At 41.4% G+C, this 24,671-nt stretch overlaps 1 protein-coding gene across 2 annotated transcripts in view; it reads right to left on the minus strand.

Annotated features, from left to right (window-relative positions):
* CSMD1 (CUB and Sushi multiple domains 1) overlaps positions 1-24,671 on the minus strand; it is a 949,519-nt gene that overhangs the window by 316,271 nt on the left and 608,577 nt on the right. For both annotated transcript variants that reach the window (XM_053380819.1, XM_053380818.1), the window contains exon 7: positions 15,522-15,599. In XM_053380819.1, coding sequence (XP_053236794.1) covers positions 15,522-15,599 — 78 coding nt within the window. The remainder of the gene's footprint in view (positions 1-15,521; positions 15,600-24,671) is intronic.

The following is a 24,671-nucleotide window of genomic DNA, read 5'->3' on the forward strand; positions in this document are numbered from 1 at the left end:
ATTTTATTGCCTGAAATTAACCATTTTTCTGGACTCATTCTTTCTACCATTACATGGATATGATCTTGCTACGCTTGCTAACTTGGTGTCATGCACTGGTAGAACACAGAGGAATGGTGGGAGGAACCAACAGGGAAACTCCCAAGGGAAGAAGGTTCAAAGCCCAGGGAGTGTTGGTGGGACCATGAGTGATCAGAGAGATGGGAAGAGGTGGTGCTGGAAGCTGAAGAGGTAACAGGGCTTAGTGAGCTGGAAGAATCTGTGGCAGAGAGAAGTGCAGAATCAAAGGCAGAAGCTGCAGCAGAGGAGAGATAAGTCAGGCTGGTGAAGAGGCTTGGATGTCTCCCCCTCCTGCTGCGACAAGCTCTCATCCCCGCCTCGTCTCTCAGAATCAGAAGAAAGGTTGGCTTCACACAGACACAGTCTCTGATTGCCTGGGGGGGACATGGAGAGGAGGGGACTTAAGACAGCTGTTGGCGGGTGGCAACTTTCAATCTCAGCAACCGATCCATGGGGCAAGACCTCCCAGGGATGAGCTGCAGTGCTCATTAGGCTTGACACTCTGCCAAGTGTGCAGATCATATTCTTGCTAATAAAGAGTTAACTGCTACTTGCACAATGTGATTTACTGCTGGCTCGCTCCTGACCCTTGACCCTTGACCCTTGTGCTGAAAACACTACCTACAATGCAAGAGCCTTAATATTATGGCTATGGCTATTACCCCTAAAAATAATACGTAACCTACACTACCCATTTGCCTATGAATAATTCACACTCACACTCACACTCACACATGGACATATACAGTATATACATGCAGACAATTTATTTGACTCCAATATCACATATATTTGTAATGGTTTTTTCAGGTTTTTGGGGGGAGGGGGACTTCTGATAAATTGGAAGGTAATCTTCAGCACCACAACTTTCTCCTTCCCCAGAAAAAATACCTTACAAGTTCCACCAACACAACATCAGAACACCTCTTTTTCAATCCCTGTTCCTTAAAGCCCTGTTCACCCTTGTTCATTTCTTTAAGAAAATCAAGTGCTTGTTGGCAAAAGTATTTTGGAACACGATCAACAGATTCCTTGACACAACTTGTATTTTTACAGAATGAAAGTGTGGTAGAGGATCGGTGTTATTTTGCTATCTTGCGGCTGAAACGCTGCAGGCAGAATTCTGATAGCAGCTCTTGAAAGTGCTTTTATTACCAAAAGTCCCAGTGAAGTGATTGGGATATCTGAGAACAGAGTGATTTATGAATACTCCTCTTAACACAGGCCCATCTGGAACTACAGACATGCATTGGTATTTAAGATTCCAATTTAAGCCAAAGAACAGGTTCACAAGCAGCAAGTGAAAAAGAATAAAACTCCATACTTGATTTTTATTTTTATTTGGGCAGTATTCCTTGACATCTGGCAGCACCTTAATTTTTTTTTTAAACACACACACATAAAACAAGATGAATTTTAACGGGGAAAAATGTAAAGTATTGCACTTGGGCAAAAAAAATGAGAGGCACAAATACAAGATGGGTGACACCTGGCTTGAGAGCAGTACATGTGAAAAGCATCTAGGAGTTTTGGTTGACCACAAACTTGACATGAGCCAACAGTGTGACGCGGCAGCTAAAAAAGCCAATGCAATAGGAGTATAGCATCTAGATCAAGGGAAGTAATAGTGCCACTGTATTCTGCTCTGGTCAGACCTCACCTGGAGTACTGTGTCCAGTTCTGGGCGCCACAGTTCAAGAAGGACACTGACAAACTGGAACGTGTCCAGAGGAGGGCAACCAAAATGGTCAAAGGCCTGGAAACGATGCCTTATGAGGAACGGCTAAGGGAGCTGGGCATGTTTAGCCTGGAGAAAAGGAGGTTAAGGGGTGATATGATAGCCATGTTCAAATATATAAAAGGATGTCACATAGAGGAGGGAGAAAGGTTGTTTTCTGCTGCTCCAGAGAAGCGGACACGGAGCAATGGATCCAAGCTACAAGAAAGAAGATTCCACCTAAACATTAGGAAGAACTTCCTGACAGTAAGAGCTGTTCGACAGTGGAATTTGCTGCCAAGGAGTGTGGTGGAGTCTCCTTCTTTGGAGGTCTTTAAGCAGAGGCTTGACAACCATATGTCAGGAGTGCTCTGATGGTGTTTCCTGCTTGGCAGGGGGTTGGACTCGATGGCCCTTGTGGTCTCTTCCAACTCTATGATTCTATGATTCTATGAAAAACCTATTTAAGAGGAAGCCAAAGAGTCAACTTCATGTTTTTCACACACTGACACTTTTTATCTGCTTCCAACATTTCTTGTGATCATGGTGAATTTTTTATGCAAGGTGGCAGGAGGTGGGAGATGGAAGGTGATTAGTAGTAAACAGAAGACATATGAATAATGATACAGGAGAGATATATTTGCTACTTTCTCCTTGGACATCTTTTATGGCTCCTTTAAACATTGGCCGCTGGCCCAGACATCGATTACCCAGCTATTGCTGTACCTCATTATGGCTGTATCTTCCATGACTTTTTCATGATGTCTCTAATGTCCTTTTCCCAACAGAAATGAAGTGATTACCTTTCTACTGATAAAGCTGTTACAGTAACGGCATGAATCTATTCACCTACAGGGAATTCAAAGCTGTACCAGCTGTGCTTAAGTTCTTACAGCTTTGCTTCTTCTCTATTGTTTGACAACCTTACAGCTTAACCATTTTTAAAAAGTTTCCTTTTTCTTTTTACTGGAGAAAATGTGATTATTACAGTAAGAAAAAAGCAACACAAAATGCTCCCCCCCCACCCCGAATTTTACATAATCCATGATAAACATCAATCCTGATCCAATTTTGGATTCATTTTAGTCATACTTTTCAAATGCAGAAATAACAGTGGAAGGGGCAATCAAAATGAGCAAGTGGTAGGTGTACTTTCCTAAGGATGTCAGGCTAAAGCCTTTAGTTTAGGTTGAGGGGGGGAATGAGACTTAAGGGGGCATAGGAAGGATTTATACAATGATTCATGGTTTATAGAAAGAGGGAAAACATTTATCTCCTCTCTCTTTATACTAGCACTGGGGTCATCCGGTGTAACTGATTGGCAAGAATTTAAGAACAACGAAAGTACCCAGGAATCTTCCGTTCCTGGGTAAGGTGATTGAGAGAGCGGTTGCTGAACAGCTTGGTGGGTTTCTGGATGAAACATCGGCTCTGGATCCATTTCAGTCCGGCTTCCGCGCTGGTCATGGGACCGAGACAGCTCTGGCTGCCCTAACAGATGATCTTCGTAGACAGCTGGATCGAGGCGGGTCGAGGCTGCTGATTCTTCTAGATCTGTCAGCAGCTTTCGACATGCTCGATCACGAACTTCTGGACCACCGCCTTGCCGACGTGGGGATCCAGGGCACAGTCCTTCAATGGCTGAGCTTGTTTCTCTCTGGTCGGGGACAGAGGGTGGCGCTTGGGGGGGAATTGTCATCGCGCCACTCCTTGGTGTGTGGAGTACCTCAGGGTGCGATACTCTCCCCAATACGTTTCAACATCTTTATGCGCCCCCTCGCCCAGCTTGTCCGGAGTTTTGGGCTGGGCTGCCATCAGTATGCCGATGACACCCAACTCTATCTGTTGATGGATGGCCATCCTGACTCGGCCCCAGACACACTGACCAGATGTCTCGAAGCTGTGGCTGGATGGCTACGTGGGAGCCGGTTGAAGCTAAATCCTTCGAAGACAGAGGTCCTGTGGCTGGGAAGGGACGATATGGAATTGGGGGGGCAACTCCCATCTCTTGCGGGGGTGCAGTTAGTGCCAGCACCGTCCGTTAAAGAGTTTGGATGTAATCTTCGACACCTCCCTTTCCATCGAGGCGCAGATTGCAGCTATAACAAAGGCGGCATTTTTCCATCTCCGCCAAGCTAAGCAGTTGGCTCCTTACCTCTCTCGCCCTGACCTAGCCACTGTGATCCACGCGACGGTCACCTCCAGACTGGATTATTGTAACTCGCTCTACGTGGGGCTGCCCTTAAGACTGACCCAGAAACTCCAGCGGGTGCAGAATGCTGCAGCGAGACTCCTTACGGGGTCTTCGCTGCGAGATCACATTCATCCGGTGCTATATCAACTGCACTGGCTCCCGGTGGAGTACAGGATCAGGTTTAAGGTGCTGGTTTTAACCTTTAAAGCCCTATACGGCCTAGGACCCTCGTACCTACAGGACCGCCTCTCCTGGTATGCCCCACAGAGAAACTTACGGTCTTCAAATAAAAACATCTTGAAGGTCCCAGGCCACAGAGAAGTTAGGCTGGCCTCAACTAGAGCCAGGGCTTTTTCGGCTGTGGCTCCGACCTGGTGGAACACTCTGTCACAAGAGACTAGGGCCCTGCGGGACTTGACATCTTTCCGCAGGGCCTGCAAGACAGAGCTGTTCTGCCAGGCCTTTGGCCAGGGCACAGCCTGACTCCCTCCCTCGGCAATCTTCGCGGAGCTCTGGCCCAATGGTGGCCAGTGGCTTGAATTTAATTAATTTTATAATGAATGATTTTAGAGTGTTGTTTGTGTTGTACTTTTGTACTGTTTTATTGTTGTTAGCCGCCCTGAGCCCGGCTTCAGCTGGGGAGGGCGGGATATAAATAAAATTTATTTATTATTATTATTATTATTATTATTCACATAGCACATAATTAATGTATGGATTTTGATGCACAGGACGTGTGAATGGCCACAAGTTTAGATAGCTTTAGAATGGGATTAGATCCATCCATGCCTGCTTGTTTCTTCAGTGCAATTTAAAGTGTTGTTTTTGACCTATAAATAGCTGCAGACCAGGTAACCTGGAGGACCACTGTCCTCCATATAACTCTGTCCCAAAATCTTCCACAGAGACTCTTCAAGTACTCCTGAACTGATGCATGAGAGGTCATTCTCTGCAGAAGCTCTCACTTCTAGAACTCCCTCCCAGCAGGAGATCTGTGCGGCTCTTTCACTGGCTGCCTTCAGAAGGTCAATGAGAGACGCTTCTTTTCAAAACCAAACTTCTGAGCCCACCTTGATATTTTAGCTACTGTTGAGTTTTGCCATGGTTGCATTCATATTATTGTGTTTATCTAGTTTTACTGGGCTGTATCCAAACTGCAGCTCTGCTTGCACAACAGTGCACGGCGGAACTTCTCCTCCTTCTCCTGTCCCCTCCAGCCCACCAGGAGCCATCAAAAGCAGCTCTGGGGGGGTTGGGTTGGGGGACACCATACTGTAGAACCTACAGAGCCAAGCAATTCTCCCCAATAATCACCTTCTAGAGCCAGCCAAGACCCAACTCAGACAGTCACCCCAGAAGGATACCATGCATGACAGTACTGAAGGTGGCTGAAAGCTCCAGGAGGGTCAACAGCCACCCTCTCCCAATTTATCTAGATACTAAGACATATTATATACTGCATACAAGCCTGTTGTTTGCTCCAACAGGCTTTTGTTTGTTTGACAGAAAAGCAGACTGTGATTGGTTTTCAACCATATCCCATCCACTGTTACGCCACTTCAGCAAATCCAAGCTGGCTTTGCATCTGTGTGTTTTTGAAGGTAATCACATGTCAATGGGTTTTTTACTCCCATTATCCAGGACTATTGGCCATGCATTGTTGGGGCTGATGGGAGCTGGATTCCATCAACTTCTGGAAGGCTGGTGACCCACCTACACCCTTCTAGTGGTGTGGAGGTTTGGGGGGAAACAAATTGGAGCAGAACAAAAAAGCACTGGGGGACTGGCGGGGGGGAGGTAAATGTCTGGGTGGGATAAATTAAACATTCTCTCCTTTACCTCCATACCTTTCTAAAACTGCTTTTTGGACAAAGGTGAAACAGTATCTGTCAAGACATTGTTACATGTGTTTGTATGTCATTTTGATCAATGCTTTAAGTAACATTTCTCTCTGGGTATTAACAAAAGGGATGGGTGGGCAAAACAAAGAGAACTTTCCTGGAAACCCGTATTATTCTGATGGAACTTAATGAGTTTCTATAGCAAGCAGATATGTGTACCTGTTTAGGGACATGTGAAACTGTTTTGGCCACCCATGGAGCCACTGCAACCTCAGGGTGTCATGCCTCAACATCATTCATTATGCATTATTGCACAGCTTCTTATTTCAGACTAGGGCATTCTGCCCAGTGTGCTTTAATACATGAGGACAATATCTCTTGTGAATTAAGGCAGGCCAAAAAAAGAGAGGGGGGAAAACCCTTTCATTATGACACCATTTCTGAAAAGCATTAAGGAACAGAGGGATCTGCAGAGATAAAAAGCAAGACGTCAGAATTAAATAATATACACTACAGTTAATGTCGGCTATGAGAGTACACTTTTTATCTTAGTATTCTGCTTAGTAATTAAGTTAAATGAAATAGGGAACTAAGTGACATGCTGTGCTTGTTGAGTAAGTGAATGGGAGAAATGAGAAAGCATTTTGCAGAAGTCTATCTCCTATTTTGCAGTAATAACGCATAATGATCACCCCATAATGTTGGGTGGCTTGCCTTTCATGCCCTTACTTTTTGTAGTGTTGGGCTTTGAAAATAATTTGCACAGAAGATTACAGCGCAAATGGAGTTTTTGTGAATTGATATAGATCAGATATGCAACACAGAAATCAAGGGAGTCAGTTTATAGCACAATCTTTTGCATGTTATCTCCTCAGAAATGAGTCAATTCAATAGGATTGCTCACAAGTTAAAGTGTTTAGGATTGTAGCCATAAGTTTTTAACAACAACATTTTATAGTAACCTATATGCAAAAAACACAGATTTTGAAATTGTAGTTTCTAACAAGTAATTTTGAAGAAATCCATTTCCTCCAAACTGACAACTACTAATGAATGGTTCAAGCCTAAGTAGTGGCAACCCTACATTTTGGGGGCCCTGAAAGTTTGAACCTTCATGGGGGCCCCTTCACAACCAGCAACAAGGTCTGGGAAACCACTGTTATATTCTTCAATGGAGTTGTTCCATGACAGATGTCCACACCATCTGTGCTACTGACTCTCAAACTTTGGGATTGTTGAAATATATACAACAACAAAACAATCAATTTGAGTTATGCAACTTAGATGGGGTCTACTAGACCCAACATTTTAAATCTATGTGGACTAAAGTCACTTCTGGGGCCACTCTGGAATTAGGGGCCCTGATGCTTAAGTTTCATTAGTTTCATAGTAGATCCGTCCCTGAGCCGAATGGAAGACTAAAGCCTGAAAACCAAGGACTGAAAGTGTATATAGTCTATCAATTAAATAGGCTAAGTGCAATGAAATGGACAAGGGAAAGCAGAAGCTACTAGCATCAAAATTACAATGTGATAATAAATGTATATATACAGTTCTCATGAATAACTACGTTTATCACATAGCATGCAAACAAATTGTGTCCTCCATCATGGAGGGCACGTGTTGCGGTGAGATCACCTAAACTGCCTCCCTGTTGTGGGGCGGGACCGTTTGGATAGCCACAACACCCCATTGGTTGGCCCTCGGTTGCTGGGGTAGAAATTTGGCCTGTTGGGTCATCTATTGGCTACCGAGGGGCTATTTAAGCTGCTGCACATTGCTGGGAACTTTCTCTTTCCTGCAACGTGCATTGGATCACCCACCCTCCCTCCCTACATTTAGGGCTGTTCTTTGGCCTTGCTATGCCTGTCTAGGGGTCGTCTGTTTTGGAGCAGGAGCCCGGTAGGAATTTTGCCATTTGGCTGATTGGCTGGTGCCATTTGGTTTTTGCCTACTGTGTAGCAAATTGTCACAACTTTGTAAGGTTGGTGGTTAGGCATTGGTTCAATGTCTTGTGGAGGGAAAGTGATTGGCTGTGCCTGCCCCTCTATCGCTGCTGCTAGAGAATTCCATTAAAGGAATCCAGGGGCTCACCTTGTTTTTGTCCAAACCCTGTCAAGGGACTAGGGCCACGCCAGAGTCCCTGGGAGCATCTGGGGTGAGCTATGAGATTGAAGCCAGCTTCTCGCTCCCCCAGGATGCTTTCTCTTACTGACATATGGTGGTGCCCAGTGTCAGTCCTGTTCCTGACACTGTGCAGGTTCAGGTACTCTGCAACCAATGCCTAAGCAACCACTCACATCAATAAAGTTGTGGCCAAAATTAATGCCCAAAACCTTAAACTATATTCTGTGCCTATTGTGTCTTTATTTTGGGGGTGGTTTTGGGGGTCTTCACACGCAAAAGGACTATCAGGGCATTTTGGTGAATTAATGTCAGCAGGAAACAGTTTATTTTTGGATACATGGATTTTTAAAAACTTTATACCCATTTTTAAAAGACTACTTAATTTGTACTTCAACTTTTTAGAATCCTTCCAATTCCATTCTCTGCTACAATTATTTATTATTATGCATTGGTTCTACACATTAATAATAATAATAATACCTTTATTGTCATTGTACAACCTTTGTACAATGAAATTAAACAAGCCTCCCTCCCCACCCCAAACAGTCAATCTCTTATCAAACAACACACCACCTGGCAAGTCAATTTCGCTATGTTATTTTCCGTTCAACAGCCTAACAGCCCACGGATCGAAGCTATTTTTTAGCCTGTTGGTACAGCTACAGCCTGTTGGTGGCTGGGGTGTGAGTCATCCCTGAGAATTTTCCTCACTCTCCTAAGGCAACGATCCCTTGCGATGTCATCTAGAGGGCTCAAGGGACATCCCATGATATCATGTGCTGTATTCATCACTCTCTGTAGAGACTTAAATGTTTTCTTTAGTTTTTTGAGAAATTGCTTATGAAAATATGTTACTATTAGTTATTAACAAAAGAAGCACCTTGTTTTGCTCCTGGTTCCAAGTGATGCTTTTCTTCTCAAATGCATATAGACAGCAATCCCCTTCACAGCTAGATTTATGAACAGCACTTTGAAGGATATTTTAGCTCCTGCAGTGACAAAGGCCTATTTTCCAGAAACAAGTATAATTTACTAATCTGATTTATGAAGCAATCTCCACAATTTAATAAAATAGCATTGCATAATATTATTACATAGGACCGTGTATCATTGTTGAGAATGCTAAAATCTTTAACACTTGGGAAAATCTGGATTATTACGTTTTATGATGGAACAAAGTAGATCAGGGTAATTATCCCTCTTGTTTCATTAAAGCTTTATGCAACTGTGAGAGTTTAATGCTGCTGTTATTTTTCCCACTGTCAGAAACTGTTCCACTGCAAAATCTACAATTCTCAATAAAGACAGAATTAAGGTATTAACTTCACACTGGAGCAGGAGTGAGTGATGTGCTGTAATGTTGCTGCGGACCACTCTTTATCTAGCCAAAATTCTAACTAAAAATGTTCCTCTAGCTGTTTTCAAGTAGTTATGAATCCCAATGCGCCAGGAGTGAGAGACCTATGAACCTCCAAAAGTTGTTTTAAATCAACTTCTATTAGCCCCAACCAGCAAAGCCACTAATCAGAGATTATGGAAGCTGTGGTCCAGCAACATTTAGAGGACCATAGGTTCCAAAACACTGCAATAAATTAGTTGTATAAATGTCTGAAAATGAGAAGGCTTGTTAAGAATAATTTTAGCACCCTTATAAGAGGTTATAATTTGCAAGACCCTTTGGAAAGGTTAGGTTTGTTAAAACTAGTTTTAAATTTACATTGTAGCTCTATCCAGCAAGGTACAAGCAATAAAAGCTAGGGTCAGTCAACCTAATAAAGGGCTAACTACACTTAGTTTGCACATAACACCAAACCTTAGTAGAGGATCACTTGGTTTATTACCTCACAGAATAGACAAAAGCACCAGAGATAAAGAACAAACCTAGAAAGTAGATTGAACTCGTTTTGTCACACTTCACTCACAACTTTTTGGAAGCTGATTTCTCCTGGACGGGTAAGTCCAGTCAAAGGTAACTATGAGGTTGCGGGTCACGTGGCCAGCATGACTAAACTGCTTCTGGCACAACGGAACACTGTGACAGAAACCAGAGTGCACGGAAATGCTGTTTACCTTCCCGCTGCAGTGGTACCTATTTATCTACTTGCACTGCTGTGCTTTCAAACTGCTAGGTTGGGAGGAGCTGGGACAGAGCAACAAGAGCACACTCCCTTGCAGGGATTCGAACTGCCAACCTTCTGATCGGTAAGCCCAAGAGGCTCAGTGGTTTAGACCACAGTGGGTCTGGGTCTGGGTTTGCACATAGCACTAAGCTCTGGTTATCATCAACTAAAGTTTATAAAAGCCAGCCACAAAGATGGTTAATGAGCAACCTTAAACCATAGGCACCTACTTTTGACAGGTCTGTCTGAATAGGAAGATCTTAGCCTACTGGCAGAAAGAGGGAATTCAATAAACCATTGCTTAGTGTTATTTGTGGAGATACAAATGTTTGTATGGTTTCCCTTCTCTGGCAAAAAGCCAATTTTGTGAAGTTAGTGCATTGAGTAGAAAGGATTAAAACCTATTTCCCATGGTGAGCTCCCAATGTAGCTCAGATCCAGTCTCAGATATTTTTAAGAGGAAGACTGGAAAATGTGGTGCAATTGTCCTGTATAAAATTGAATTTGGTCTATAGAATGAGTTACCTTGCAGACAATGCTGTTTATTTACTACAAATTATTCAGAGCTTTGTTGCTCTGAATCCCTTATTTTCTGTTTAAATGCCCACACACAAGGATCAAGTAAATGTCTATTTAAGAGAGATCAAGAAATTAAATGTTTTATCCACGTGAGGTATTAAGTATGAAAATTTAACTTTTATGTCTTTGTGAAACTATGGGTAAAGTTGAGTATTAATTTCCTATATGCTAATTGCTGCAATATTAGTAAAAGAAACTATTAAATGAGCAAATGAATGTGTGTTGTATTTAGTAAGGCAACCTTCATTGAGTAAGTAGATTAGTATTTCGTATTTGAAATAGTTTTCAAAGTATGTGTGTTTTGTATTTAAATTATTTAAACATGTAATTTGCTCAACTATGAATGTGTTTGCAGGATCAAGCATATTTCTTAGCAGCATATTAATATTGGTAAGTGAAGTGAATGCCTTTTCTTCATTTAATGTTATTCTTTACAGCCACTTAACATATTGAGCAAATAGGTTAAATGTTTAGTCTGACCCAAACAGAATGTTTGTTAAGCACAAAATGTCAGCAACTGATCCTATTGCTTATCTAACACTGTATTAATTAATCAATCAATCGATAAACTATGAAGTGGCCCTTCGCATGTCTATAGCAAAGCATGTGGGTGGCCAGGTGTCCTACTTTGATGATCAGTCATCTCTTTGACGGTTTCCTCTGTCTGGAGGAATGTACAGTTGGTGAGTCCTGTTTTTAGGATAAAGAACCATAATTAGACAGAACAGAGGTCTTGAATCTGACCATCAAATAGATAGCTGACTGAGCAGCCACACAGATCATCTTGTCACAGAAACAGGCAGCCTAGTGTGAAGGGGTGCTCACCTGACCTCCTCCGAACAGGTGAGTTGCTGCTGCTTACTGTAAAGAACAAGTGGAGGGACAAGGCGGTAGGAAGGCTGGCATGGTGTAAACACACCAGCAGGACTGCTGCAATGTCATCTTAGATGAAGGAATGGAGAAACAAAGCCAATTGCCCATAATGGTACCAGCAGTTGACTGGTTTTTTATGGACTAAGTTTGAATATGTTGATGAGATTCTAGCTTCTTATCCTTATCAGGCTAAGCTCTACTATAACTGAGCCGCAAGGAGCAGACTGGAATTATGGGTAATGAGTCAAAGGGTATATATTATGAAGTCTTCCTAATGCTCTTCAGGTTCAAAGGCCAATGCTCTAGCATGAGCTACTTATAACTTACAGTAAATCTCAGGGAACAGAACAATTACGTCTGAGTTCCAGCTTCCACTGCTGTATGTACTATACCAGATCAAGAAAGGTTAGGTTGTATATGTTCCTGATGGGAACCATTCCAGCAGATTTTTCAGCATTTATTAGGCCATTATTTTGTTTATATTATCTCTATATAAAGGTTTCTGAGATACATTAGCACAACCGAGAACCATACACACTATAGGCTAAGCAGAAAGGATCAGACTCTGTTTGGAATGGCTCCCCATGACTTGTATGTGGAAGAATACACTAAATATAGGGTATAATTTTGGAAAGGTGAAGAGGGCTCAGAGATATAATCCCACCAACCGCTCCTGAATTTCACTTCAGCTTGTCAGGCCTCTCCCCACACTTTCACAAACCTACCATGCTGGAGGAAAACAGAAGCCAACAATTAATTCTAAGCTGTCCTGCATTGTGGATGTAAAAGAAAGTACAGGGTTTTTATTCCTCCTGATTCCTTGAACTGAAGGAATAATAAAATTCTGTTCACAGATTTTTAAGCTGATTCTCACTCCGCAATGAAGATGTCTGTGCATGTTTGGAGCCTACTTTGGGAAGTATGGGTTTTTATACCTCATGACATGTTGTCTTGGAAGAATATAAATCAAAACATTGCAATTGTCAGACTTCCCATCTGCAATGGAGGATCAGGGCATGCTCACACGTCTGCAACACAGGGATCTAGAAATTTAGGAAGAAATTTTGGGCTGATGCATTGGCTGATGTTTTCTGTGCTTACACACACACACACACACACACACACACACCTTATCTTGATAAACTGGTAGGAAAGAAACTGTCAGACAAGAGGGACAGCAGTAGGGCAGGAAATCCCCACCCCAAGATTGGTCTTTTCGAGCTTTGGAGAGTTCTTGGGAAATGCCTCAGCTTTTTACGAATATTTTCCAAATGGTTCAGAAGGGGAATTAAGAGATCTCAGAGGTTTTAGGATTAAGCAGGCTGACATTACAGTGGAACCTCGGGTTGCGAACGTGATCTGTGCAGGAGGCACATTCACAACCCGCAGCATTCGCGACCCGCAGCGCCACGTCTACGCAAATGTGTGATGCGATTTGGCACTTCTGTGCATGTACGAGTGCCGAAACCTGGAAGTAACCCGTTCTGGTACTTCCGGGTTTGGCGCGGTCCGTAACCTGAAAACACGCAAACCGCAGCCTTCATAACCCGAGGGATAACTGTAATTCCAATTGGGGAAAAGAAACTATGTTCCTTGGGACAACTGCCTACCACCACTGCCTATCACCACTTTGCTTTTACTGTACTGGCAGATTTGTATGGGTGCAATCCTTGGGATGATACACTCCAACAAGGTCTGCAGGTGATTCTTTCACGCATCCCTGTCATCATAAATAAGGGCATTTTCCATTTGTCTGAGCGATATATCTGAGAACAGGATGAGAGAGTGAGGAAGCAAAATGTCGTTTCATTTTAATGCTACAAAACATCACGGTTTGCTATGAACTCAGCATGAACGAAGACAGAAATATATTGTTTGTAATGTCACCCTGAGCTTTTATATCCCATTGCATTACATTAGTAATAATTTCCCCAAAATGGTTAACCAATGTAAATACTGCTTTCCCCTTAATTTTCCTCATGCAGCCAACACTGAATCAGCAGGGTTAACCTGCCTTAGAATTAGCTGTTTTGGCATCAACTGCTGAGTAACACAGCATGTGCCATCAATTCATCTAAATGTGTTACAGCAGATCAATACTGAATCTGTAAAGCCATTTGTTCTTTGACTCTACATGGCAAAAAACATTGCCTTAAAAATAACTCAATTTTCTCCATCTGAGACAAAACGGAACATCAACGCTATAAAAGTAAACAGGCAGCACAATGGGCCCTGCATTTGAAAAATGTGTTTTTTTCAAATGAGGTTTAAGTGGGAGTTGGTTGTTGTTGTTTTTTTGACTACAAGAAATATGTTATCTTTATAGAACATTTTCTGAATATTGTTTTTATGCAAATTATTATAGACAGGGAAAACATGAAGTTTCACTTGCCTCCGGGGAGAAAGAGGATATGGACAAGCAATATCCTATATATTCAAAATTGAACAAATTATTAAAGAATGAGGCTGCCATCTTATACCCATTTACCAGAGAGTAAGCTCCATTGAACTGAATGGAGCTTGCTCCTGCGTAGGCATGTATATGATTGGGCTGTGAATCAAAAAGATATGACACATTAGCAATAAATAATGTAAGATCTAATCTAAATTTCCTTTACAAATGTGCCATAGAAAACGTTACACAGAATAAAACTAGCAGTCCCATCCAGATAATTTTAGCTAATGCAGTAAGCTGAAATATTATTAGCAAACAGCTGGTCTGTGGCACAACATCTCACTTTCCCTTCATATCGTTTCTCAAAATTCACCTTTTCCACGAAGGTTTTGCTTAATCACACACACTCCAAATGTTGCAATGCAGTCCAAGCACATTTAGTGTTTAAATCATAGAATAATGTCAAAATAGAGAGAGAGAGAAATGCTACAAAATTTGCAGTGGGGAAGTCTTACATAATCTTGAGGAGGAAACAAGGAACTAATACAAGGTTTATCTTCATTAGCGGATAGTCTGTATTAATAATTCATTTGTTTAATAGAATATATAATAGCATCATTCCTCTTCAGAAAAAAATAATAATAAAATCTGGTCTTTGAAAAACAAATCAACAGCAGACTGCACCATAAATATTGTTAATAGCATGTCCTTTGTTCACTTTCTGTAATTAAAGACAGCATCCCAACAATACATACTCCAAAAAAGTGGCTACCTTCAGAATTTGTAGCTTCAAATGCACACTACAAGGACAACAAGGCTGAAAACCTATAACATTTGCCTGCAAGTAACTCCCATTGAACTCAGTTTTCAATCAACCTAATTAGTATGACTATCTCTGCTTTCTGTAACATCCGTGCAAAGAGTAATCCTAACACTGTGGGGCCTACAGTACCATACCTGGAAGATATACAAGTATACCAATTCTGTTTATCAAACATATTCACTTTGCGCAACGTATCATATTTATACCATTTTCATTTTCCTTGACTATTATGCTGTAGTCTTGGGTTCTCAGACACAGGGCCAAATATAGTCATACCGTTCACACTCTGGAGATATTGAGAGTCATTACATTAAGTATACATTGAGATAACCTGCACCCAATTGCAAGGCAAATACACCCCCAGATGGAAGGGAGTGGGAAAGGACCGGGAAAGAGAAGACCCACCTCATTCCCACTATTCAGTTGCCTCTGTACCCCCACCAACACACATACACCTCCTGGGTTCTCTCTCTCACTCCATTGGAGATGAATGAATCTGTCAATTTAAGTTTCTCCCAGTTTCTCATTTTTCCACTTTGAAGTTCAGTTCTTCACATTTGCTCATCGGTTTGTGGTTCGTGTTTAACGTCCTCACGAAAATTCACCAGCATTTTAGTGTGAGAATTTCTCCCAATACGCAAATTTCTGCAGGGAATTTCATCTCAACATTTTTGGGTTAACTTTTTTTTTTGTCAACCTTGGTTTTAAAGCTCTGTGTCTGTGTCTTCCAGACCAAATAATCAAAAATTACCCACGCAGTCTTAGGAAAATAATTTTTTGTTAGGGACTTACAGACGGAATTCTTGTGGTTGCTGTCTTTGTTAGGTAGCATCTTGACCCCTCTTGATTTTAGTTCAATTGCCTTTTTCACTGTAAAAGAAAAAAGACAAAATGGTAGAAACACATATTGCATTCAATATTTATTTACTCAAATTTGAAGAAATGTGGATATGGGACACCAGTTTATTTTCCTATAAGCTGTGCTATTTTTTATAGAAAAAGTAGTGCCGGAACTTACCATGAAAACCTCACTTATTCTCTTAGAATGGCAATGGCATCCACTTGAGAGGTGCCAGAACTGAGTTCCGGCTGAAAAAAATCCCTGCCTATAAGTAAATGTATCATTTAGTCATTATTTTAAGTGATTTAAGTCTTTATCTCCCACAACCAAAAGTAAAAATTCCCAATAGCTCCACTACTAACTTGTTAAATGAAGATGCATTTTTATATATGAAAGTGGATACAGATATTAAGCACTTCATCATAATGGAATAGAGTTCAAACATGTTTGACTTTCTTTAATTCATTGGGCTGCATTTGACTCATCATGCTCAAGTTTTTCATGGTTGAGTGGCTACTGACATTCAAATTTATGTGGCATGTCCTCAACAGTCATCTTGAGAACCCTCAGCTTCATACTTAATCGGCCTCAGCACAAAACATGCACCAACTATTTAGTGCTAAAAATACCTTTCTTTCCAAGCAACAAGACTTTTGCCAACGAGCTTCAGTGATGACAGAGATTTACAGACACACTGACTAGACCATCGAAGTCAATGAGCATGTGGCAGTACCTTGAGCAGTTCCTGTGACATGGGAAAAACCTATTTGTTGGTATTTGCTGTTGTTTGAAACTTAATAGTTGAGAGCAGCTTGAGGGAAGAAAAACTCTGGGTGGGGGAAGGGTTAAGTACTCCTACCCTTCATCCCATGGGTTATTTCTCCACTCACAAACACCACCTCTCAAACTGAGTTTTCTTGTGCCAATCAGTCTGCTGTTACATGCAATCATATGCAGTCTGGTTTTTATGTAATTGACTAACAAATATCATTAAAACTTAGTTAACTTGTGGGGGACATGCAGTCAAATCTAACACTGTGAATTATTGCAAGTTAGCATGTGAAAGGGTTAAGACCATAGAGCCTGATAGGCCAACTCAGACCACAGAAACATAATTGGTAGAGAAGGTTCTGTGTGATATAATACCCGCCTTTTATCCTGGGAGGGAAACAGCAAATAAGTATTTCCTGTTCCCACTCTCTCTTTGATGAACAATGCAGACGGACATCTATCTACTTGCTCCAGCATTAGGGACATGCCTGAAGACGTTTCTGCTGCAAACACAAGTATTTTACCTGCATTTATTTTTACTGCTCTTACTGCTAAGATAAAACGCTTGACTGTGAGTAAACTATATGTTTTAAACTTACTTTTCAGTCTGTAGCCTGTTTCTTTGACAAACAGGGTAACAAAGGGGGAGATCAGCCTAACAGCTAATTCCCATGCTTTCAATTAAACTCCGTAAAATGAGATTTAAACTCTGCTCAGTTCCACATTTTTAGGCACAAGTGAGAAGTGGATCCTTTTGTCCATTAACCCACATACGTGGGTCTGTAGGGAACCAAAATATAGTTAATTATATAACTTCACCTACCTAATAAAACCCATAACTTTCCCGTTAAAATCAGAATATCATTATGGAAAATATGGAAGAAAGAAGGATATTTGCCAATATTAAATTGGACATCAGTTTCTTAATTTTAATCAGTTAACATGGCAGGCGTTTGCAGCAGGTCAGTTTTTGCCTGCATATCAAAGTACCACACTCTAATAAAGCTTTATTGAAATGATTCAAGTATGTTCCATTAGAAAGCCATGGAAATCAGACAAGTCTGGGGTTTTGTTTTTGTTTTTTAATTATGCTGGCAGTTTCTGTCAACGTGTTTGAAGTGTCTCAACTGGTATTAATGTTCTCATTATTGAATTTCATAGGAGACATAAAAGCATTATTGCCTTTTTATGTTGTTCTGTCTGTGAGAGACTGAGAGGGTGAGAAATTACAAGACTTCAACAAATTTCCCTCCACAACAATCGTCTGGTTTGTCTATTGCAATGTGAGACACTCAATTTTTTAATTATGTGTGTTCATCATTATCTCCCGAGTAGTACTGGGGACTCGTGCACTTCTTGCTGTGTGACAATTTACCTCAGGATTGTGCCGAAGGCAAGAGGGTCGATACAGCATCAATTCCATTTGATCTCATGTATTGCAGAAGAACAGAAACCACCACCTGGTTCTATGTCTCCAATGATTCCAAAAGAGTTGCTGCTTTGTGACATACAGGCCTCAGAACCACAAAGCAATGTGAGTTTGTCCCAACAAAGTCCTGCTGTGAGGCTTCTCCCGCTTGAAAATGGATGATCACCCCAGAGGAGGTCCATGTGATGTCACAGTGGCCTTTGAGGTGATCATTTCCTAGTTGGAGAGGTGACGGATCATGATTCCTTTGCAGATCCATGTTTCCTATTTTAATGTTTTTAGATTGATCTCTGATTACTTTTATCTGACAATAAACACCTGCAGTCCAGATACTATTTATGCTAATGGAGTTGGATCGCACCCATTGATTATATTATTTAGCTATACAAGGCCTAAGGGAACTAAGAAAAGCACACATTGGTAATCAAGAGCATTCCCCAGAGGCCTTTACAAATGGACCTCAGGAACATGTTCCTATTTCTTTGTGATATGTGAGACAAACCCCATTTCCCAAGGGAGGAATGCCTAGAAAGTGTAAGGCAGCAGTTCTTTCAAAAGCAGCCCCTTCTTTCATAGTCACAATTGAGGGTTGGGTGGAGTAAGGGAGCTGCAACAGGGTGGAGAAGCAAGGCATGGATACATTGTGCTTGAGACATCACAAGCATGTTCAGCCAAAAGGCTTAAACAGTGCCTGGGAGGCAGCAAGGGCCTTTATTGAGCTGTTGGACAAGAAGCAGAGTGGAAATGTCCTTGGCACCAATTGATGCATTCCTAAGGGGGTCTGAGGAGGGTGGGCAGTGAATGGTGCCTGCTAAAGGGACAACCTGCCTTCCCTCCATTTGCAGCAGCACCCAGCCTCCCTTCCTCTCTCTCAGCGTGCTTCAAATTTGCCACTAGGGGACTATGTTGGATTTTTTTCCAATCCGCATTTTGGATTACAGATTGGTCCCCCCCCCTTCACTCTGAATAGCAAGACAGAGTGCTACATGATCTACTGTGTTGTTTAAATAGGTTAATCTTCTGCATCTGGGTGCTTTAGGTGTGGGAAAAGACAAAAAATGGTTTAGCCTGGTGACACCCTTTAGGCACTTTTCAAGTGATGGGTCAGCCCCAAGGCTCAGTTCCCGGACTCTTGTTCAGGGGGTGGGGTAAGGGCCTCCTTTGAGGCTGAAATCTCACATCTACCTGGGGTTCTGCAGTCCCAGGGGGTGATGAGATAAGGCCTTCTTTCTCACCTGCAAGCATGGGTCGGCCAATGGCTCTTGTTATCCAGTTAAGTTAGTTCCCGCCCCATAGTCATCCCCATCTGCTGATTTAAATTTAAGGTCTAAATAAAAGTCACCTGGTTCACTCCCTGCTTGTGTGTTTTCCTATTGTGGTGCAAAAACCGGCCACTAGTCCCAGGGTTGAACAGCTGAGCTTGGCAGCTGGAGGTCACAGGGCTAAATCTGCCACTCATATTTTAACCAGCTCTTCTTCCATTGAAACTTTGTGACAAGATAAGCATGTCATAACCTATCCTTTTCCCCATAGTGCTCCTTGTTAACCTAGTCTCAAGCAGGGCAATTCATTAAAGCAGCTGCAGTAGCTCCATTAGTGCTAGATATCTGCCCTCTTGAGATGAACTAGAGCCCCATTTTGAGGTTACGGATTAGGGCTGAGGTTCTCAGTATGATGCCCATAAATACCACAGCACCCTCAGACACCTCCTGGTGCCCACAAAAAAGCATTCCCTACCCACATTTATTACACACACACACACACACACACACACACACACACAATTTGGCCTTTGGGGGGTTGTTTAGTTGTGAAAGGGTTGCTTTTGGAGATCAAGATTTAAAAAGGTTGGAGATCCCTGGGTTAGGGCAACATTTGCTTGGAAAAGCACTATAAGTGGAAATATTATTCCATATGATTTATTTTGACAGTTTATATACTGCTTAATTACAGTAGTCTCTAAGTGGTGCACAGCAAGCTCAACAAATATAATAGAGATAAAATAAAAGTATATAATAACTTAAAACACCTGCAGAAATGCCTATTCCGTATGTTCTTTTTTTTTACCGCACTTATTTCCAGTTGTATTAGTTGAAAGCTTTCATTCTCCTGGTTCATTTAAAACTATTACAGTTTTGCATGATTGGGTTTCTGGAACCAGTCCAAAAAATAATTGTGCACCTAAAATGTATTAAATGTGATTATATGCCAACCATTGGAAAGGGGAGGAAGGGAGTGTGCACTTCTACAGCAGTGCCCAAATCATGTTAAAGATCACATTACAGTGCGAGAACAAAGAGAAAAGCAGGTAAGAGTTTTCTCCACCCCATTTTGATGTATTTAGATTGATCTCTGATTACTTTTATCTGACAATAAACACCTGCAGCCCAGATACTATTTATGCTAATGGAGTTGGATTGCACCCATTGATTATATTATTTAACCTGGTATAAAATGTCTTATCTGCATTAGATAAAGAATCCTAGCTAGCAGGACCAGTGGTCAGGGATGATGGGAACTGTAGTCTCAAAACATCTGGAGGACCGAGTTTGAGCAAGCCTGATCTAAGATACCAAGAAAAACTGGTTGAACTTGAAAGTATTATTATAAGCCTCGGATCAAAAATATGCACAATAAATTAAGATAATTATATTCAGCAAGTAAGTCTACAACTTTATGTTAAAAATAGGTATCTGAAATAGAAAAAAAAAACTATGTAAGAGAAGTATGAACAAATTAACTAAGACATAAATAGAGCAGATGTTAATTGTGCTATTAATTAATTGTGCTGCTTTTTCAGTGGCTGAGTAATCTGATTACATAATTTTTTTGTAACTAGCAGCTATATATTTCACTAATTATTTCATTTTATTACTAATTTATTGCAATGATTTGACAGAGCTTCAAACCTACTGTACTTTAAAGAAAAACCATCTTCAAAATCTTAAGTATTTGGATGTGCATGTGCATGTTTAACTGATTTATTTCACTACAGAACTTCAAGGGTAAATCCAACAAATATTTAGTGTGCATTTTATGAAAGAGTTTGCCATGAGGCCCACATCACTGTTGGGATCAGGCCTGGGTTAGCAAGCTCTGATGGAGATTGAAGAAACAGAGAGGATGGATCTCTCCTGACTTCAGTCACTTTGGAATGGGGAATAGGGATGTCAGCACTCCCCTCTTACATTCCTAAAAATCAGGAAGTGTCAGTGGAGACTGGAGGGGTTTTTATCATGTGAGGGGAAGACTGTACTGGAGGCAGCAGCAACTTAACAGGAGCAGTCTTGCCACCTGCCGATTTTTCAAATTGGATTGGAGCAGACCAACCTGCGCCAAGGGATAATGCACTTGCCATTCCAATATTTCTATCAGGCAGGAGAGTCTCAGAAGTGAGTGCACCATGCCTTGTCTTTTAAAGCTTGGCAGGAGGAGTGGGAACTTGTTGGAACATCTTCATCAGTGTGGTGTAGTGGTTAAGAGCAGTAGACTCGTAATCTGGGGAACCGGATTCGCGTCTCCGCTCCTCCACTTGCAGCTGCTGGGTGACCTTGGGCTAGTCACACTTCTCTGAAGTCTCTCAGCCCCACTCACCTCACAGAGTGTTTGTTGTGGGGGAGGAAGGGAAAGAAGAATGTTAGCCACTTTGAGACTCCTTTGGGTAGTGATAAAGCGGGATATCAAATCCAAACTCCTCTTCATCACTTCCTTCCAGTTCTGCCCGCTCCTGAACTTCTGAACTGTGCCTCATGAGCCAGGAGACTGCTACATGCCTGCATGACTCTTTTCCTGAATAATGATCTTTTTCTTACTTCCAAGTAAGAGGTTTTGTCTGTGTATTTTGGGTAACAGGAAGTACAGGTTTTCCCCAGTCAAATGATGAAGGAAGATGATCTGATTAAGCTTACACCCAGTCCTTTTATGTCAGGCGTGGCCAAACTTGGCCCTCCAGATGTTTTGGGACTACAATTCCCATCATCCCTGACCACTGGTCTTGTTAGCTGGGGATGGTGGGAGTTGTAGTCCCAAAACAGCTGGAGGGCCAAGTTTGGCATGCCTGTTTTATGTGAATGGGTTGGCTTCTTAGCTGAAATGAACGAGGACTAAGTACACATGTAGGAACTCCATGAGTATGTTAGAACACATTCTTAACTGTGGACTGGGCTGGGTGTTTACATAAGAATTGCAGTTAAGGGGGGGGAGAGGGTTTCATCTAATGGTCCCCCCTTCTGCAAGTGTGAAAGAGTCTTTCCATTCACAGAAGAGTCTTTGGTCTGGTGGGGAAATCTATTAACAGAAAAGGAAGGGAGCTGATTTTCCTTTTTCACTTTCACATTCGAGACCTCAAGCCACCTTCAACTCTAGAGCATATTTACATAAGGTGAATGGCAAATTAACAAAAACAACAACAAACCCCAAAACACTCCCATCTTCTTTTGCTGGCATTGTCCTCTGAACAGAATGGCACCACTTGATCGACTACAAAACTACTACAAAGCAGATATTTGGGTTTTCCAGGTTTTTGCACAACAATGCATTTTACCATAGAGTTTGTTTCTTTTTTCCCCCTGTGCAATTTTTCTCCACTGAAGATTTATTCCTACAGCTTCAATTATATTCAGTGTTTGACTTCAGGATTATCTATTTGCCGAAGCCTGAATTATTCAAAGTAGTCAAACAGAGGAGGCAGATAACTTCTGGAGCATAATGATCAAAACATGTTACGTCTCTCTGACCCATTCTCTGTTATGTGGCCACAATGCATCAAAATTAAACTTTAAACAGCGTGTGGCAGGAATCACTGGCATGCATTATAAACTTAGCCTTTCTTAACTTATGCAACTCCTTGGCTTTACTTTTAAACTTGTGGGAATGGTTGGAAGAAAGTGGTACTATAATCATAGCAACACAATACAAACTGAAAATAAATTCTTGAACCTTAAAGTAGTGCAGGGGACACCAGCATTATTTTTTTTTACCAAAAAGGAACCTCGGAGGCACTAGAACATTTGGAGGAAAGTCAGAGGCATTTGTTTTCCAGGTTCAGCTTCAAACAAGTTATCTGACCTATATGAACTTTTCACACAGGTTATGTTGAGCAAGCCAGCATGTGCTTCAATTGCCCTTGCTGTGCAAAGTGAAAACATCAGTGGCAGATATCAAGACCTGCACTGTGACTTTCTTGAAAAGCAGCAATGGAACAACTTCCCTGATGAAATCTACTGCTGCTCCTCCTTTCCCACCTGCTTTTAGGAAGCATGTGAAGCCTATCTATATTGTAAAATGCTTCACTGTAGTGTTTTCATTCCCTGGTGGTCTTGTTTTAATACAGCCTGATTTTTCAATTCACCCACAAAAGTCCCCTGAAGCACAAACAAATGAGCCAAACCAATTCTGCACAAATAACTGTTCAGAAGTCAGGTAGAGACATGCAGGATGCTGCATTCAGAATAAGTTTAAATTCTGATTTGGAAGTATGAAGCTATTGAAAAAGACCCTTAGTGGTATTTCAGTGATATATCAGTGGAAGCAAAGATAATGGTGTACTAGAGGTTGGGTTGCTGATGGAAAATTCTAGGCCTAGTACACCATTTTATTTTTTTGTTTTTACATTTCTATACCACCCTTCATCCAAGGATCACAGGGCAGTTTACAATATAAAAACAGAGAAATACATAGTTTAAAAGGCCATAGATTGTTGAATTAGGCCAAGGCTTGGAAGAAGTGGAATGTTTTTGCCTGTCATGAAGGTACCAGGCAGTCCTTTTTTTCAGGTGCCGTTGAGAGAGTATACTGCTTGGCTATGTGGTAGAGCTCTGAGATCACTAGAATAGATACAACTAAATCTCTCTATTGATGCCTCTGGGTCAGATCCAGACAGATGGCGTGCTTCAACTGAATCCTTGCACAAGCAGAATGACTTCAACTTCTGAAATGGGACTTTCTCCCCTCTCTTCCCACCATGCACCCCACACCTTCCCCACTGCTCCAGAGGGTGAAAGAAAATCCATAAAAAATAGGGGGGGAGACAGGTGGGGGAGGAGTCCTGTTGCATAAGTGGAAGTTGGCCTGATTACACAAGGATTTACTTAGCCTGTGTTGAATACAATGCTTAGTCCACTTCAAAGAGACTCGCTGAAACCAATGGCATTTAGTCCTTCCCCTCTCTAGGATGGACTACATTTGGATCCTGTTGAGATAATATTGTTGTACATCTTTCTTTCAACCATAGTGCAGAAACCTCATTCTTGAATTTTTCTGTTCTCAATCTCCCTACTCAACTCATGTTCTCTTCTCTCCTCTTCATGCCTTTCCCGTCTATGAAGGTGCAAGTACAATCACGGTTTCCCAATAAAGCAGAAAATCACAATGGTAGCTGATTGTGTGTGTGGGGGGGGAGTATAAAATTGAAAATGACCTCAAATGAAGCAATTTTATCTTGACTAGCCAGTTTCAAACTAAAGCTGAAACTTGTGTCTCAGGAGCAACCAACAATAGGTATCATTTCGCTTTCAATTAGCTTGAGGGCCTCAGCAATGTGGGAAGCAATATTGAGTAAAAGCTGAATTCTCAAGATTAAATCTTTCACTTGTAAAGATAGCCTACAACAGCACAGCCACAATGGTGCTTTAATCTCTTTTAATCAATCTTTCAAACATGTGAAACAGAATTAATCCTGCACAGCCCTTTTTTGATCAGATTGTTTGCGTAAGACCATTAGCTTTGTAATTTGTTATGATATGCTTCTTTTCCCATAAAAGTGATTATATTTAGCTCAACAAATAGATTGTACAATGAATTACCAGCCAGACAAAAAGGAGATTGCATGGTAGGAAACACTTCAAGTTCAGGTCATTTATTGTTTTGTTCTGTTTTAAAAACACATTACAAGAGTTGCAGT

The sequence above is a fragment of the Podarcis raffonei genome, chromosome 3 (genome assembly GCF_027172205.1).
Source record: "Podarcis raffonei isolate rPodRaf1 chromosome 3, rPodRaf1.pri, whole genome shotgun sequence".
NCBI lineage: Eukaryota > Metazoa > Chordata > Lepidosauria > Squamata > Lacertidae > Podarcis > Podarcis raffonei.